This window comes from Polyodon spathula, chromosome 16 (assembly GCF_017654505.1).
Source record: "Polyodon spathula isolate WHYD16114869_AA chromosome 16, ASM1765450v1, whole genome shotgun sequence".
Taxonomy (NCBI): Eukaryota; Metazoa; Chordata; class Actinopteri; order Acipenseriformes; family Polyodontidae; genus Polyodon; species Polyodon spathula.
The window spans coordinates 30429893-30443033 of record NC_054549.1 but is presented as its reverse complement, the minus strand read 5'-3'; the positions used below and the strand labels follow the sequence as shown (position 1 = coordinate 30443033).

Genomic DNA, 13141 nt, shown 5'->3' with positions numbered 1-13141 from the left:
GTGTGTTATTTTCTGTCTTTGTCACACTAATAGACAGTTAACGCACACCTCCAGAGCTGTCGAAAGGAAAGCACTATCCGGAGCACCACTGCTCTGAGCACCTGCACGTTTTCGATCACCCAGGACTGGTGACCGCGCCGTTGTTTTTGTTCGGGACTGTGCCCTTGTTTTCATTAACCCTGTGCTTTAGACATTGTTATGTATTGTCGGGGATTTATTATTTGACGGTCGCCAAACCTGGAAAAAGATAAATAAAGCACTTATTCACCGAATCACCTTTGTCTGTTCATCACTCCTGCACCACATCGCCGCTACACCTGTTCCCCTTACCAGCCACTTTGCCACAGTGCGGACATCCGAAATGCCAACAGTTTATTGATTACTGTCAAGTCGACACACCTGATTTATAGAACCTGAGAAGAGGTATACATTAAGCACAAGGGTATATATTGAAATAATTGCTCAGTTTAAGAAACCTTCCTGACATTTTCCAAATGTTTTGCCAAACCAGAACCATGACAAAAACCTTGGGAACTGTCCCAAATCAAGAAATAGGGGTGATATTTAGACATTTTTAGGTTTTTTTTTTTGGTTTGTTTGTTTGTTTTTTTTCAAATACAACACAGATTTTTAAGTATTGCGGCAAACTATACACTGGATGCACGTTATATAAAAGACACACACAGTTTACATGAGCATCACAAATCACAGCGTACACAAATGCTTACCCTTTTTTTTCTTCCAGCTGTCAGTAAAAGCTGGCGTTTTAGTCAAACCTTTTATTTATATAAGAATACAACTAGAACTGAGCATATTATACCAGATGTGAGCACGTAACAAGGGTGCTGTGCATTAAGGGTGCATGTTACACAGTGCATGTGGTACGTACAATATAAAGGAAAAATGACAGTACTATCTCCCAGCATGTTCAGCAATGAATTTAGACTGGGTTCCAAGTGGTGTTTCTAAGTTGCTTATATAAAGCACTGCTCAGCAGCTGACACAGCCTATTCTAACAAAGGCAGATTATCTTTGGAATAACCACAGCATTGTGTAATACTACCACTAATAATAATACTTTCAAAGGAACTCTGCAAGCCACTTGTTAAAGCATTGGGGAAAGTTACAAAAGGAGAGCCGTTAAAATGATTATAAGCAATATACATTATGAATAGTATAAAATCAGTATACTAACCCTTATAGGTCAAGCAGGATAGAAGTTGGGAGTTTGTGGTAGTGACAACAATGTAGTTATCAGTATAGCAAATAGAGCCACCATAATATTTGCTAGATTTAATTTCTCCAAACATATGCGTACAAGCACTCCTTTTATTTTGTGCATGTATTACTGAAAAACAAACACTGAAGCAAACTGGTCTTGAAAACAGAAGCCTTAACAACAAATACATCTTAACCCTAAGCAAAAGTGAACTTAAAGAGGTTTGTTAAGATTAGGACAGAATCTGTTTCCATTTCACATCCTGTGTTCTGCTCCTTGGGATTATTTTTATCTTGGGGACTGCTGCTGATATCATTTTTCAAAGTGAGAGTCCGCAAGCACAGCATGGGTAATCCGTCTTCGTTCCTCAGACAGTGTCTCTCAAACACGTGTCGACTCTTTATTCCTTGAAGGATACCTCGCAGCAAGAGTTTAAAATGAATATCAGCTGCAAGAAATAAACTGAGAGTGGAATTTGTGATTAAAGGAAAGCAGTGCTGATACATTCATAAGCCTTTTGTGTCAGTTGTGGAGAAATGTTTGTTTCACTCTTCAGGTTTAATTATAAACACTGTTTAGCTTTATAGTCAGCAGGGAATTTACTATAAAATCTAGACAGTTGAGTTTGTTTAAAATATGTACTTAATAAGATGTCAGTGTGTTGCAGCATATAATTGAAGAATTGCCTCTACTGTTTACTCAAGGGTAGACTTTTAAAGCCACATTTGTGAGAATTATTTTGTAGTCCCTTTAGGTCTCTAGACTTGGTGAACATGTTTTTTTTTTTTTTTTTTTTTTTTTTTTTAATTAGAAACTAAATTTAAACAATGAATTCATTTTGAGAGGATATCCTCACAATATAGAAGTTCTCAGCTATGTTAAATATTTGAATGTTAAGACAATAATTGGTAATAATTTGGGTTGTAATTTGCAAACTTAACATGTGCAATATAATTGTTTTATCTTGCAATGGAATTGATTGTTTACTGTTGGCACTAGTTATTGGATCTTCAAATTGCCATAGCAACCTCTGTATTATTCAACCCAAATGTGACAAGTATATATGACCCACATCTGTGCAGTACACAGATCTTTATCTTCATAATACAGTTCAATATTTTTGTAAGGTGTAAGGTCATATGTACACAGTATACCTTGCTAAACTGACTCACGGTGGTGTCATTCTATTCACATAAAACCTGGAATAAGTGGACTAGCAAAAGGAGTCCTAGGTGTCAGAAAAAAAGTTTACAGTTCAGATACATTAAGGCTTGATTTCTAAAGCCTAACAGTCTTTATGAAACATGTCACTGTTACTTTACACCCTTTAGGCATCAGTTCAATAAGAAAAAGCACCAGGTATAAGTTTTACTTTTTGATGGGGACCAGGGATAAGCAATTTCTTTAATAAAACCACTATACGGTAAGACTCTGCTTTCATTAGTGCCTGCATGTTGTTATACATAAACTAAATGGATTGAAAACAGTGCATAACAATAAAAACAACTTTTACTGGGACCAAGCCCCAAATATGTAATAATGCATCTGTAAATGTATGTTATAAACAGTATTAGGTAGTTAATATAGCAATTTCCACAAGTAATGTGTAGTTGGCTATAAATAACTGTTAATAACTGTCAACTAGCCTAGTTACCAGAAGATTTTAAAATAGTACAGTACAATAAACTGTGAATTGGTTTATGCTATTTCTTGGACAAAAGCTCATAGGTAAAAAGGCTGAAGTGGATGTAATAATCAAAAATCATATTTCAGCCTTGGATTCAGAGGTCAGAATTCTACCTGTTGGATTTGATGTATATGACAAGTTCACCCCTTTCTAGCAGTAAGATCTGTGTGATGCATTTTTAGAAGCAAGGAGTCAATTTATCTCGTAACTCCAGACATTTCCCTCAGTCTCTGTGGGGTTTGATGTCGTAACTCCAGACATTTCCCTCAGTCTCTGTGGGGTTTGAAATCGCCAGTTGGCAGGCTAGATCAATAGTTTTTGTTGGTTATAACCACACACCACCTTTGAGGATTACAAAAACTAGCCTTACTTAAGAAAGATACAGCATCTTGGTCGTTTTCATATTTTTTATTTTCACTGATACTGTATTTTTCACAGACATTTTGATACTATCAGTGATTAAAAGGACTGCCTACAGGTAGGTCACCCGTGCTCACCTTAACATAGTGAAGGAAGGAGCTATAATGCTTGGATTTCCTTATCTGCCTGTGTCACATTGTGTAAACCCAGAAGGCACCTACAGCTGGATGCCAACTGAATGGCTGAATTAATCTAATGGAATATATTAAGAAGCGAAAAGTAGTTGTCAATGGCAACAAGGTTTGTGTACTCATTAAAATTAAAAATGGAGAAAAGTATGTGTGAAATTAGTACATGGTTATGATTGGAAAGGCCTTGCATCTAATATGGGTTAGGCTAGGTTAATTATATTGTGGAAACATATTGAAAACTAGATCTTTGTTTACTAGGAGCTACTCAGATGAAATAATGGAACCTTAAGCGTTTTTTGTTACCTGAGGGTCTTTTTATTATGTTAAATAATGAAGACTTTTCTTAATGTCAGGTAATAATTCAAATTAAAGCTGTTGACGTTTAGAAATTCAGCTTCACATCTTAAGATAACCTTTTCATCTCACGAAATTACCATTTGGACACATATTCCTTCATTCCCTGGTGTTTTTATGTTTGTGTTTTTGCTTTTTACTGTAATAGTATCAAATAAATCTTAATATATGCATGATAAGTTACATTCCAAAAAACACAGTCATAAATTTGAATTTACATAAACAAACGTTTAAATCCAGTAGACACAGGTTTTGCCTACATCAGTGTAATGTAAAACCAGTTGAAAACCAGCCCTGCTTTAGTAATGTTAATTAAGACAAAATTGTCGAATGATTTATTTATTTAGCAAACACCTTTATCCAAGAAGAAACAGTTTCACAACATACCACACACTTAATAGCGGCTTCGACTGTTTTTTAAAACATACAAAATAATAAAATGAGAAACATAGATACATGTGTGCATTTTTTGTAACATCAAATACTTTTGTTGGCATTACAGAAAAGCATTAAAGATGTTGTTTAAAAATAGTTTTGACAGATTTAAGAAGAGATACCGTATAAACCCATGTTGAAAGTATAAACCCTGCAGATGTGTCCATTATTTGCTGATACATTTGCTTGTGCAGGTAATGGAATAATCCCTAAGTTGCCCATTTGAGTTGCAAAGCTTCATAAAGGAGAAAGCTTGTGTTCTGTAACTTTAATATTTTAGATTAAACTTATTTGTTCAATGAACTGAATAAATCCCTGTTCAGTAGTATTAGAAGATTCTATGTTGAACTAATCAATACAGTGACTCATTTCCAAACACTCCCACAATGTAATTTTCTGAGATGTGTTTCTGATCTGAGGGTTGAATTTTCAAGGTCAGGTGTTCAGTCAACTCTTTCATGCACACCCCTTGCAAATAATGCTGCATTCACAAACACACCATTTTGTTGGGTTGGCTCCAAGCTGAGCACCATAAAATAAGCCATTGTGACTACAGTTGCACACGGGAAATCACAAATGATTGTTTGACAGTGAATTTTCCTTAACCCTTTAAGGACCACAATCATGTAAACATGATCATACTGAAGTATCTTTCAGGGCCCGTGATCGGGTAAACACAATGAAAAATGCACTTCAATTTACCACTCATAACAGATGGCCATTTCAATTTTAAAGGGCAGAACAAGTTTATTGAAGCAAGCAGAAAAAAAATATCAATGGAACTTGTTTAAAGATAAAAAAAAGACTGTAAATCCAATGTATTTGACTTGATTTTTAAAAGTGTATTATGGCATTGCAATCACTCGGGTGAAACAACGTTATAATTTGCACAAACATCAATATTTTTCAACAAAACTTTCAGGAAGTATTATAACATCCCTCGTGTTATAGAATAATGTTGTTATCCATGTATCTCTTTCAATATTGTGTTGAAAAATGAGAGAAGTTCTTTATGTTTTCTGAAATACTTTATAATATTCCCCAGTGTTCTGAAAAAAAGGACACCAATTCCAATATGTGACTGGAAAAAAATAGATTTTTAGTGAACTTTTATAAGAAGAGTCAAGTAGAGCCAAAAAAACCTGATCCTGGGGGAGCATCCCACTGAAAAACGCTTGGTCCTTAAAGAGTTAACATACAACTGCCAACGAATTACCTCACAGTCAACAGCCACCGATTACTACTGTGAGTTTATTTGACTGACCTGAATATTGCTTTAGGTCTCTTAAAAATCATCTTTATTCAAGTGTATTTCAACATATTTTTAATAGATATATTTTAAAAATATATTTTTAATTCACTGTATCTTAACTGTCCAGCAGATGGCACTGGTGTATATACTTTTTATTAGTTCTGTCTGTAACCAAGTATTCGGAGGTGTATTATATATGCCTAAACTATGTAATTGTGTTTTTCCTGTTAAATCCATTTGTGGGTGCTTTTCTTTAAATTAAATGCTGCTGGCCAAATTATGTTGCAAGTTAGGGTTCTCCTACTTCCTTATGTGTTACACTTGACTCAAGTATTATTTGATATCCAGCACACTTCACTTGGCAATTTCATCAGGTTTTACAGATACTCTGTTTGAAGATTTTCATTTCGTGTTTGTGTCACTTTTGTTAACCTTTCTCATTGTTCTTGGTGGTGTGAGTAAATGGAATTTCATTTTATAAAGAATTGTTATATCATAGGAGTACTTGTCAATTAATTATTAATGCTAAGAAAAAGAACACTGTTTCTGGTAATGTTTTCAAATCTGTAATTTTGTCTGCATGACCTTCTTGCATCATGGAATATGCTTCCATTTCTTTATTATTTCTAGCTAGCCTGTGACAAATCCTGATTAAACATGCAAAATTTCCGTGTCATTCACCACACAATCTGCAAATGGTGGGTTTTTAAGCCTTGACATCTGTTACTTAAAGGTCTCAATTGGTTCTCAAAATTAATTGTAATTGGAGACCTAAAACTCTTCATCATGCATCTGTAATTATAACACACTTTAAGTTAACAGCTGCTTTTAAAGTCTTGTATGTTAATGTGTTATATCTCTGTGAGTATGACTGGTACAGCAAAAGATTCCAGGTTACATTCTTAGTCTAAAAATATAAATGCCTTCTCCACCTATGTTGAAAAAAAAAGAATACTTTACAGTTAGCTAACTCAGAAAGCCATTGTAGATAATAACTTTTCTCACATTCATAATTTAGAGGGTCAAGATGTCCATTTCACACACACTCTTCATTGAAATGTAATGTTCAATTGAGGGTTACTGACCTTTTGCTGTGTTCACAGTCCATTTAGGAAAAACTGTCACTTTCTTTACATCATTTGGGCTTATTGTGGCACAAAATGTTTACAGCAATAACTCTTGAATGCAGGGGGACTACTTGTAGAAACAAAGATAACATTTATTAGATAATACGTAAAAGCTGGGTCAGTGCCATTAATAAATCTATCATAAGAGTGTGAAGTAATTCACGGACTGCTTAACAAATGGAAAATATATTAACTATTTGAGTTTTGATTTATTGATCCCAGAATCTCATCAAGCAGCTTCTTGAAGGATCCCAGGGTGTCAGCTTCAACAACATTACTGGGGAGCTGATTCAAGACCCTCACGATTCTCTGTGTAAAAAGATGCCTCCTGTTTTCTGTTCTGAATGTCCCTTTGTCTAATCTCTATTTGTGATCCCTGGTCCTTGTTTCTTTTTTCAGGTCGAAAAAGTCCCTTGGGTCGACATTGTCAATACCTTTTAGAATTTTGAATGCTTGAATTAGGTCGCCGCATAGTCTTCTTTGTTCAAGACTGAACAGATTCAATTCTTTTAGCCTGTCTGCATATGACATGCCTTTTAAACCGAGAATAATTCTGGTCGCTCTTGTTTGCATTCTTTCTAGAGCAGCAATATCCTTTTTGTAGCGAGGTGACCAGAACTGAACACAATATTCAAGATGAGGTCTTACTAATGCATTGTACAGTTTTAACATTACTTCCCTTGATTTAAATTCGACACTTTTCACAATGTATTCGAGCATCTTGTTAGCCTTTTTTATAGCTTCCCCACATTGTCAAGATGAAGATATTTCTGAGTCAACAAAAACTCCTAGGTCTTTTTCATAGATTCCTTCTCCAATTTCAGTATCTCCCATATGATGTTTATAATGCACATTTGTATTGCCTGCGTGCAGTACCTTACACTTTTCTCTATTAAATGTCATTTGCCATGTGTCTGCTCAGTTCTGAATCTTGTCTAGATCATTTTGAATGACCTTTGCTGCTGCAACAGTGTTTGCCAGTCCTCCTATATTTGTGTCGTCTGCGAATTTAACAAGTTTGCTTACTATACCAGAATCTGTTGTTTAGATCCACCTGATGAGAGAATTGTGGACCAATTCTGGTTCCTGTTGAGTTGCGGTCCAGTAGCCTTTATAATAGTGTCCTGTCACATACATGATTCCGCTTGTCTGTAGACCAATCTCAGAAAGTATGTTTAATTAACTTTTCTAGATGTGGAAGCTGATTGGCTGTTCGCCCTTAGATGTTTTCTAATTGTCCTGAGTTTGTATAAACAGCCATCTGTGTAAACAACAAACATATATGAGAACAGTGGTATGTTTCAAGCTGATAGAGGAGCCATAATTGTATGCAGTATGCCATTTGTTCCATCAACAAAGCAGAACATAAAAATAAAGTTCAGTATGATGTGAGATATGACAAAAATGCCTGAAAACCATACTATTGGAGCACCATGGTTTAAATATCTTTAATTACCCTTCCACTAGACAGAGACTATATTTAGCACTTTGGATACTGGCAGGCATTAGCTATAGAGCCCTCCAGATTTTGGTGCTTGAATTTTGGTGTTTGAATTTTGGTGTTTGAATTTTGTTGCCCATCGTTTGATGCTTCAACCTCCAAATCTTTTTTTTTTTTTTTTCAAAGCACCATGTTAATCGTAACCATCTTGTGGTTGTGTGTTTGTATTTCGGTATGGTAATGTGACATCATTGGTGGTTTTGTGGAATTTCAGCAGTAAACAATCCATTACGTTTTTTACTTTGCAGGATTACCATTTTGGAAGATGGAAGTCTCAGAATAACTAATGTGACTAAATCTGATGATGGCAGTTACACCTGTGTTGCAAGAAACCAGTTTGGCGGAGCAAGCAGTCGAGGAAGCCTGGTGGTAAAAGGTAAATGGCCTTGAAGGAACAATGGATATTCAAGCTAAGATTGTTGGTGTGGTTTCTGCACAATATGCTGCAGGCATTTAATTGTCCATTTGTTAATGTAAAAACTATGGGTTCTATAATAGAAAGAATTACACTTTATTTATTGTTATATTCGTTGAGATTAAACAATAAAATCCATAGCAACCAGAACTTTTACAATTTCTTACCTGCATTAGTGTCTTGTTAAAAAAAAAAAAAAAAAAAAAAACCATCACATTTTCTTCAAAGGAAATTAAACTGGGCATTACTGTGTAAGTTTATAATATTTGTACTGGTTTATCTCAATTTAGTTTCTTGGCTTGTTAGTTTAATTTAAAATATTATATGAAATATAATATTAATTAATCCATATATTTGAATACATAACACATTTAGTAACAAGAAGCTTACATATGATTGACCTCATTCTGAGACAAACACGTTTTTTTCTTTACACTATTTGTATATCTGCATTGGAGCACACGTTAAATCAGCATGTGGATATCACCAGTGTATTAAAAATTTGATTAAATCAAAGAAGTGATTGCGTTGAAGAAAATTGGGTTTCAGTGTTAATCTGAACCTCCAGAACTCGTTTAGTATTGCCGTGACTTTATTAAACTTTATTAAAAATGTATGGGAACTTTATAAGATTCCCTTTTACTTTTTTTGTAACAGTGAGGCATGCTGGCAGTTATTTATTTACACATTTTTGATCTCTGCACTTGACAGTGATTTAAGAAATTGAAGGTCACACATCAGAAGTCAATTTTATCCTTTTTTATTAATGGTATGGTTTTTACATAATGGTATGGTTTGCTTTCACTGAACATTATCAAAAGGAACCCCTCTGTGCTAAAATAAGGTCGGCCTGCAGGAAAAATGGAATAACAAAAAACCCACGATTTACCATAATACTCATAAAGAACTGTGAAGTTTAATCATAACTTGCATGTTGCTGTTTTTATTATTATAAAAACTATTTAAATACCCACTTTAACATCCTATTATGTTTTCTGTTGATGTTTCTGCTTGTATCATTATTTACCAGGCTTACAAACTATTTCTTTTTTTTTAAGACTTTGAAGTCAAGGGTAAATAAAAGGGTCAATATTCAATCAAACAGTGGTTATTTATTAGCAGGACTACATTTAGAACTTTTCATAGTTTTAGACCTATTTTATTTACATATTTTTAAACTTGCTTTAAAAACTCCTTGTTTGTAATTGCAGATAGAATTTTAAAGAGTGGAATAAAGGCCTCTGTGAGCTCAAAGTAATTCTATAGAAGGCATGGCATTCAGATCTGTTTTAGGACTGTTGATTACAGAAGTAGAAATTTGAACTGAGAATGTTTTCTAGTAAATCACTCCCAATGAACTTAATGTTCTGATTAATAAAATCAAGGTAGGCTTCATTTATTGTGGATGCATTAGGTCGAAAGTCAAGTTTGCCTGGTAGTTCAGGCAGAGTTTTATGAACAGATGCCCTGTGCTAAGGCAAGGCTTTGGTTGAAGTTGAATTCATTTACTTACGCATTTATGAAATTATATACAGTGTACACAGGAAAATAAAGGGCATGTTTTAATTGGCCAGAAAAATAAATGTTTCAGACGTTCAGTGTTAATAGTAAATTACAGGAAAAAATCAAGTTTAAAATAAATAAAAAATATGCAAAAGAATATTCCTTCACGTTTGATTTAGTTTAGCTCAATATTTCTGGTGGATAATAAAAAAATATTGCAAATCTTGCCCATCTTTTAAAAAACCAAAAGCAAAAGTTATGTTCTGTTTGTCACGGCTGAAATTGGACCCATGTCCCATGAGACATATTTAATTGCTGCTCATATATTTCATTGTTTTGAGTTTAAGCTGTGGTTCATGCTTGTGTTAAATTACTGGCTGCCTGAAGCTTGACAATGATCAGGAGGCACTGCAGTTTTGAACATTTACCAAGTGGAGCTTTGAGGCAATTTACTGTAGACATTGCTAATAACATCAAGCTTGAAATCTACTGTATTACAGATGCAGATAACTTAAAACTGAACATGTCTTGTGGGGCTTCTCTACAAGTAGTGCATTAAAAGTAGCTGTGACGTGGTGATTGATGCTTTGTACCAAACTTAAGATGTAAAACAATAACCTTACCCTATGACATCCTAGACCCCTTATTGCCTCACATATTCACAATTGTCAAGTACAGCACAATATATTGTATCTATAATGTCAGAACTAACTTTATGACAATACAATTACTTTTTGATAACTTTGAGCACTGACTGAATGTAAGCCTGACACAAAAGGTAGTGTACGTAAGATTCCAAATTAGGCTAACAACCTTTATAAAAAAAAAAAAAAAATGGGTGTTTGTTTCCACGAGGCATGTAAAGATGGAGCTATCTTTATCTAACATGCTTGTCAGAGGAATTGATTATATAAAGAAATGGGAAATGTCAGCTTCAGGGCTTTGGGATAAAAACATGATTTAGAAGGCTATTGATTTTGGATGATTTTACATTTTAAAACTCTTACTGCTGTCTGATATGGCCAATAATTTGCTCAACCTTTATTGAGATTCTGGTTGTGATCTTAAATGGGATAAATGCCCAATAGGTGGTAACCATATGTAGCGTCCAGTCTGTGGCAAAATGTTACATGTCTCCCTATCAGGTTTTGACTCTGTATTCACCTCACTGAATTCTTTCCTGGAAATCTTCCCCACCCCCCTACCCCCGCTATCTATCTGTGTGCCAGAAGGAATTTAGTCGATTGACAGCTGATGACAGTCATTACAATATCTCTGTCAATGGTTTGAAGTTTGTGGGGTCCAGGTAGTGAAGAGCATATCAGTCTTCCAAACTGTGAATGGGATTTGCCGATTGGGGCATTTCTTCTTCATTCCCTGGTGACTGAAGCCATCTATTTATTTTCAAATATGTACTCTTATATTGCATCTGACCTGGAGGGACTGGCCTTTTTCAAAGAAAAGTGTAAATTCATCTGCTACTGGCTTTGTGTTGTTGTTTGGTGACATATTGCAGTTTTTGGTTTGGTGATGTATTGATCACCAAGTACTGATTAGAGGAAAAACCTCAGAATGGAGTGTGGTAACCAGTGGTGTACCACAGGGATCAGTATTAGGTCCTCTGCTATTCCTAATCTACATTAATGATTTAGATTCTGGTATAGTAAGCAAACTTGTTAAATTTGCAGAAGACACAAAAGTAGAAGGAGTGGCAAACATTGTTGTAGCAGCAAAGGTCATTCAAAATGATCTAGACAAGATTCAGAACTGGGCAGACACATGGCAAATGACATTTAATAGAGAAAAGTGTAAGGTACTGCACGCAGGCAATAAAAATGTGCATTATAGACATCATATGGGAGATACTGAAATTGGAGAAGGAATCTATGAAAAAGACCTAGGAGTTTTTGTTGACTCAGAAATGTCTTCATCTAGACAATGTGGGGAAGCTATAAAAAAGGCTAACAAGATGCTTGGATACATTGTGAAAAGTGTCGAATTTAAATCAAGGGAAGTAATGTTAAAACTGTACAATGCACTTGTAAGACCTCATCTTGAATATTGTGTTCAGTTCTGGTCACCTCGCTATAAAAAAGATATTGCTGCTCAAGAAAGAGTGCAAAGAAGAGCGACCAGAATTATTCTCGGTTTAAAAGACATGTCATATGCAGACAGGCTAAAAGAATTGAATCTGTTCAGTCTTGAACAAAGAAGACTACGTGGCAACCTAATTCAAGCATTCAGAATTCTAAAAGGTATTGACAGTGTTGACCCAAGGGATTTTTTCAGCCTGAAAAATAAACAAGGACCAGGGGTCACAAATGGAGATTAGACAAAGGGGCATTCAGAACAGTAAATAGGAGGCACTTTTTTACACAGAGAATTGTGAGGGTCTGGAATCAACTCCCCAGTAATGTGGTTAAAGCTGACACCCTGGGATCATTCAAGAAGCTGCTTGATGAGATTCTGGGATCAATAAGCTACTAACAACCAAATGAGCAAGATGGGCCGAATGGCCTCCTCTCGTTTGTAAACTTTCTTATGTTCTTAACTACTGAATTGGGTCCTCTTAATTATTGACCTGAACCAGCCTCTGGATAACAAACATGCTAGACCTGTTAAATTGCTCAGAGACATTTACCTTGCCACATGAAAAATAATTACATATGAATGATTCAATATTTGAAGCCTATACAATTATTTGTTTATTTGTTAATTTGTTGCAGGGAAACAATTAGTTTTCTTCAAGTAGAAGAAAAAAGTCCTTTTGTCGTTTGTCAATCTCTCATTAAGGACAATTGACTGACACAAATGCCAGGCCCCTGTTATGCTTATCAAAAGAGTATTTCCTATAAATTAGCTAGATATTTAAATATGTGAAAACATATGTAATAAATTTCTTACATAGACCTAAATATATCTGATGCAAGTTACAAACTTCAAGTAATGATTTGTGCCGACAATGGAGTCTCTGGAATCTTATCTGAGCTAACAAGATTTCTTTCATGTATCTGATTGACCAACTGAGTAAGGGTCATCATTTGTTTTGTTTTTTTACAACAACAGTAGATGAGAAGATATTTCACAAGATGGATAT

General features: G+C 34.9%; 1 protein-coding gene across 2 annotated transcripts in view; it reads left to right on the top strand.

The window, feature by feature from the left end:
- The window catches only part of LOC121328292 (contactin-4-like), a 99706-nt gene that overhangs the window by 71869 nt on the left and 14696 nt on the right, over positions 1–13141 (top strand). For both annotated transcript variants that reach the window (XM_041272889.1, XM_041272891.1), the window contains exon 10: positions 8375–8502. In XM_041272889.1, the coding sequence (XP_041128823.1) occupies positions 8375–8502 (128 nt within the window). The remainder of the gene's footprint in view (positions 1–8374; positions 8503–13141) is intronic.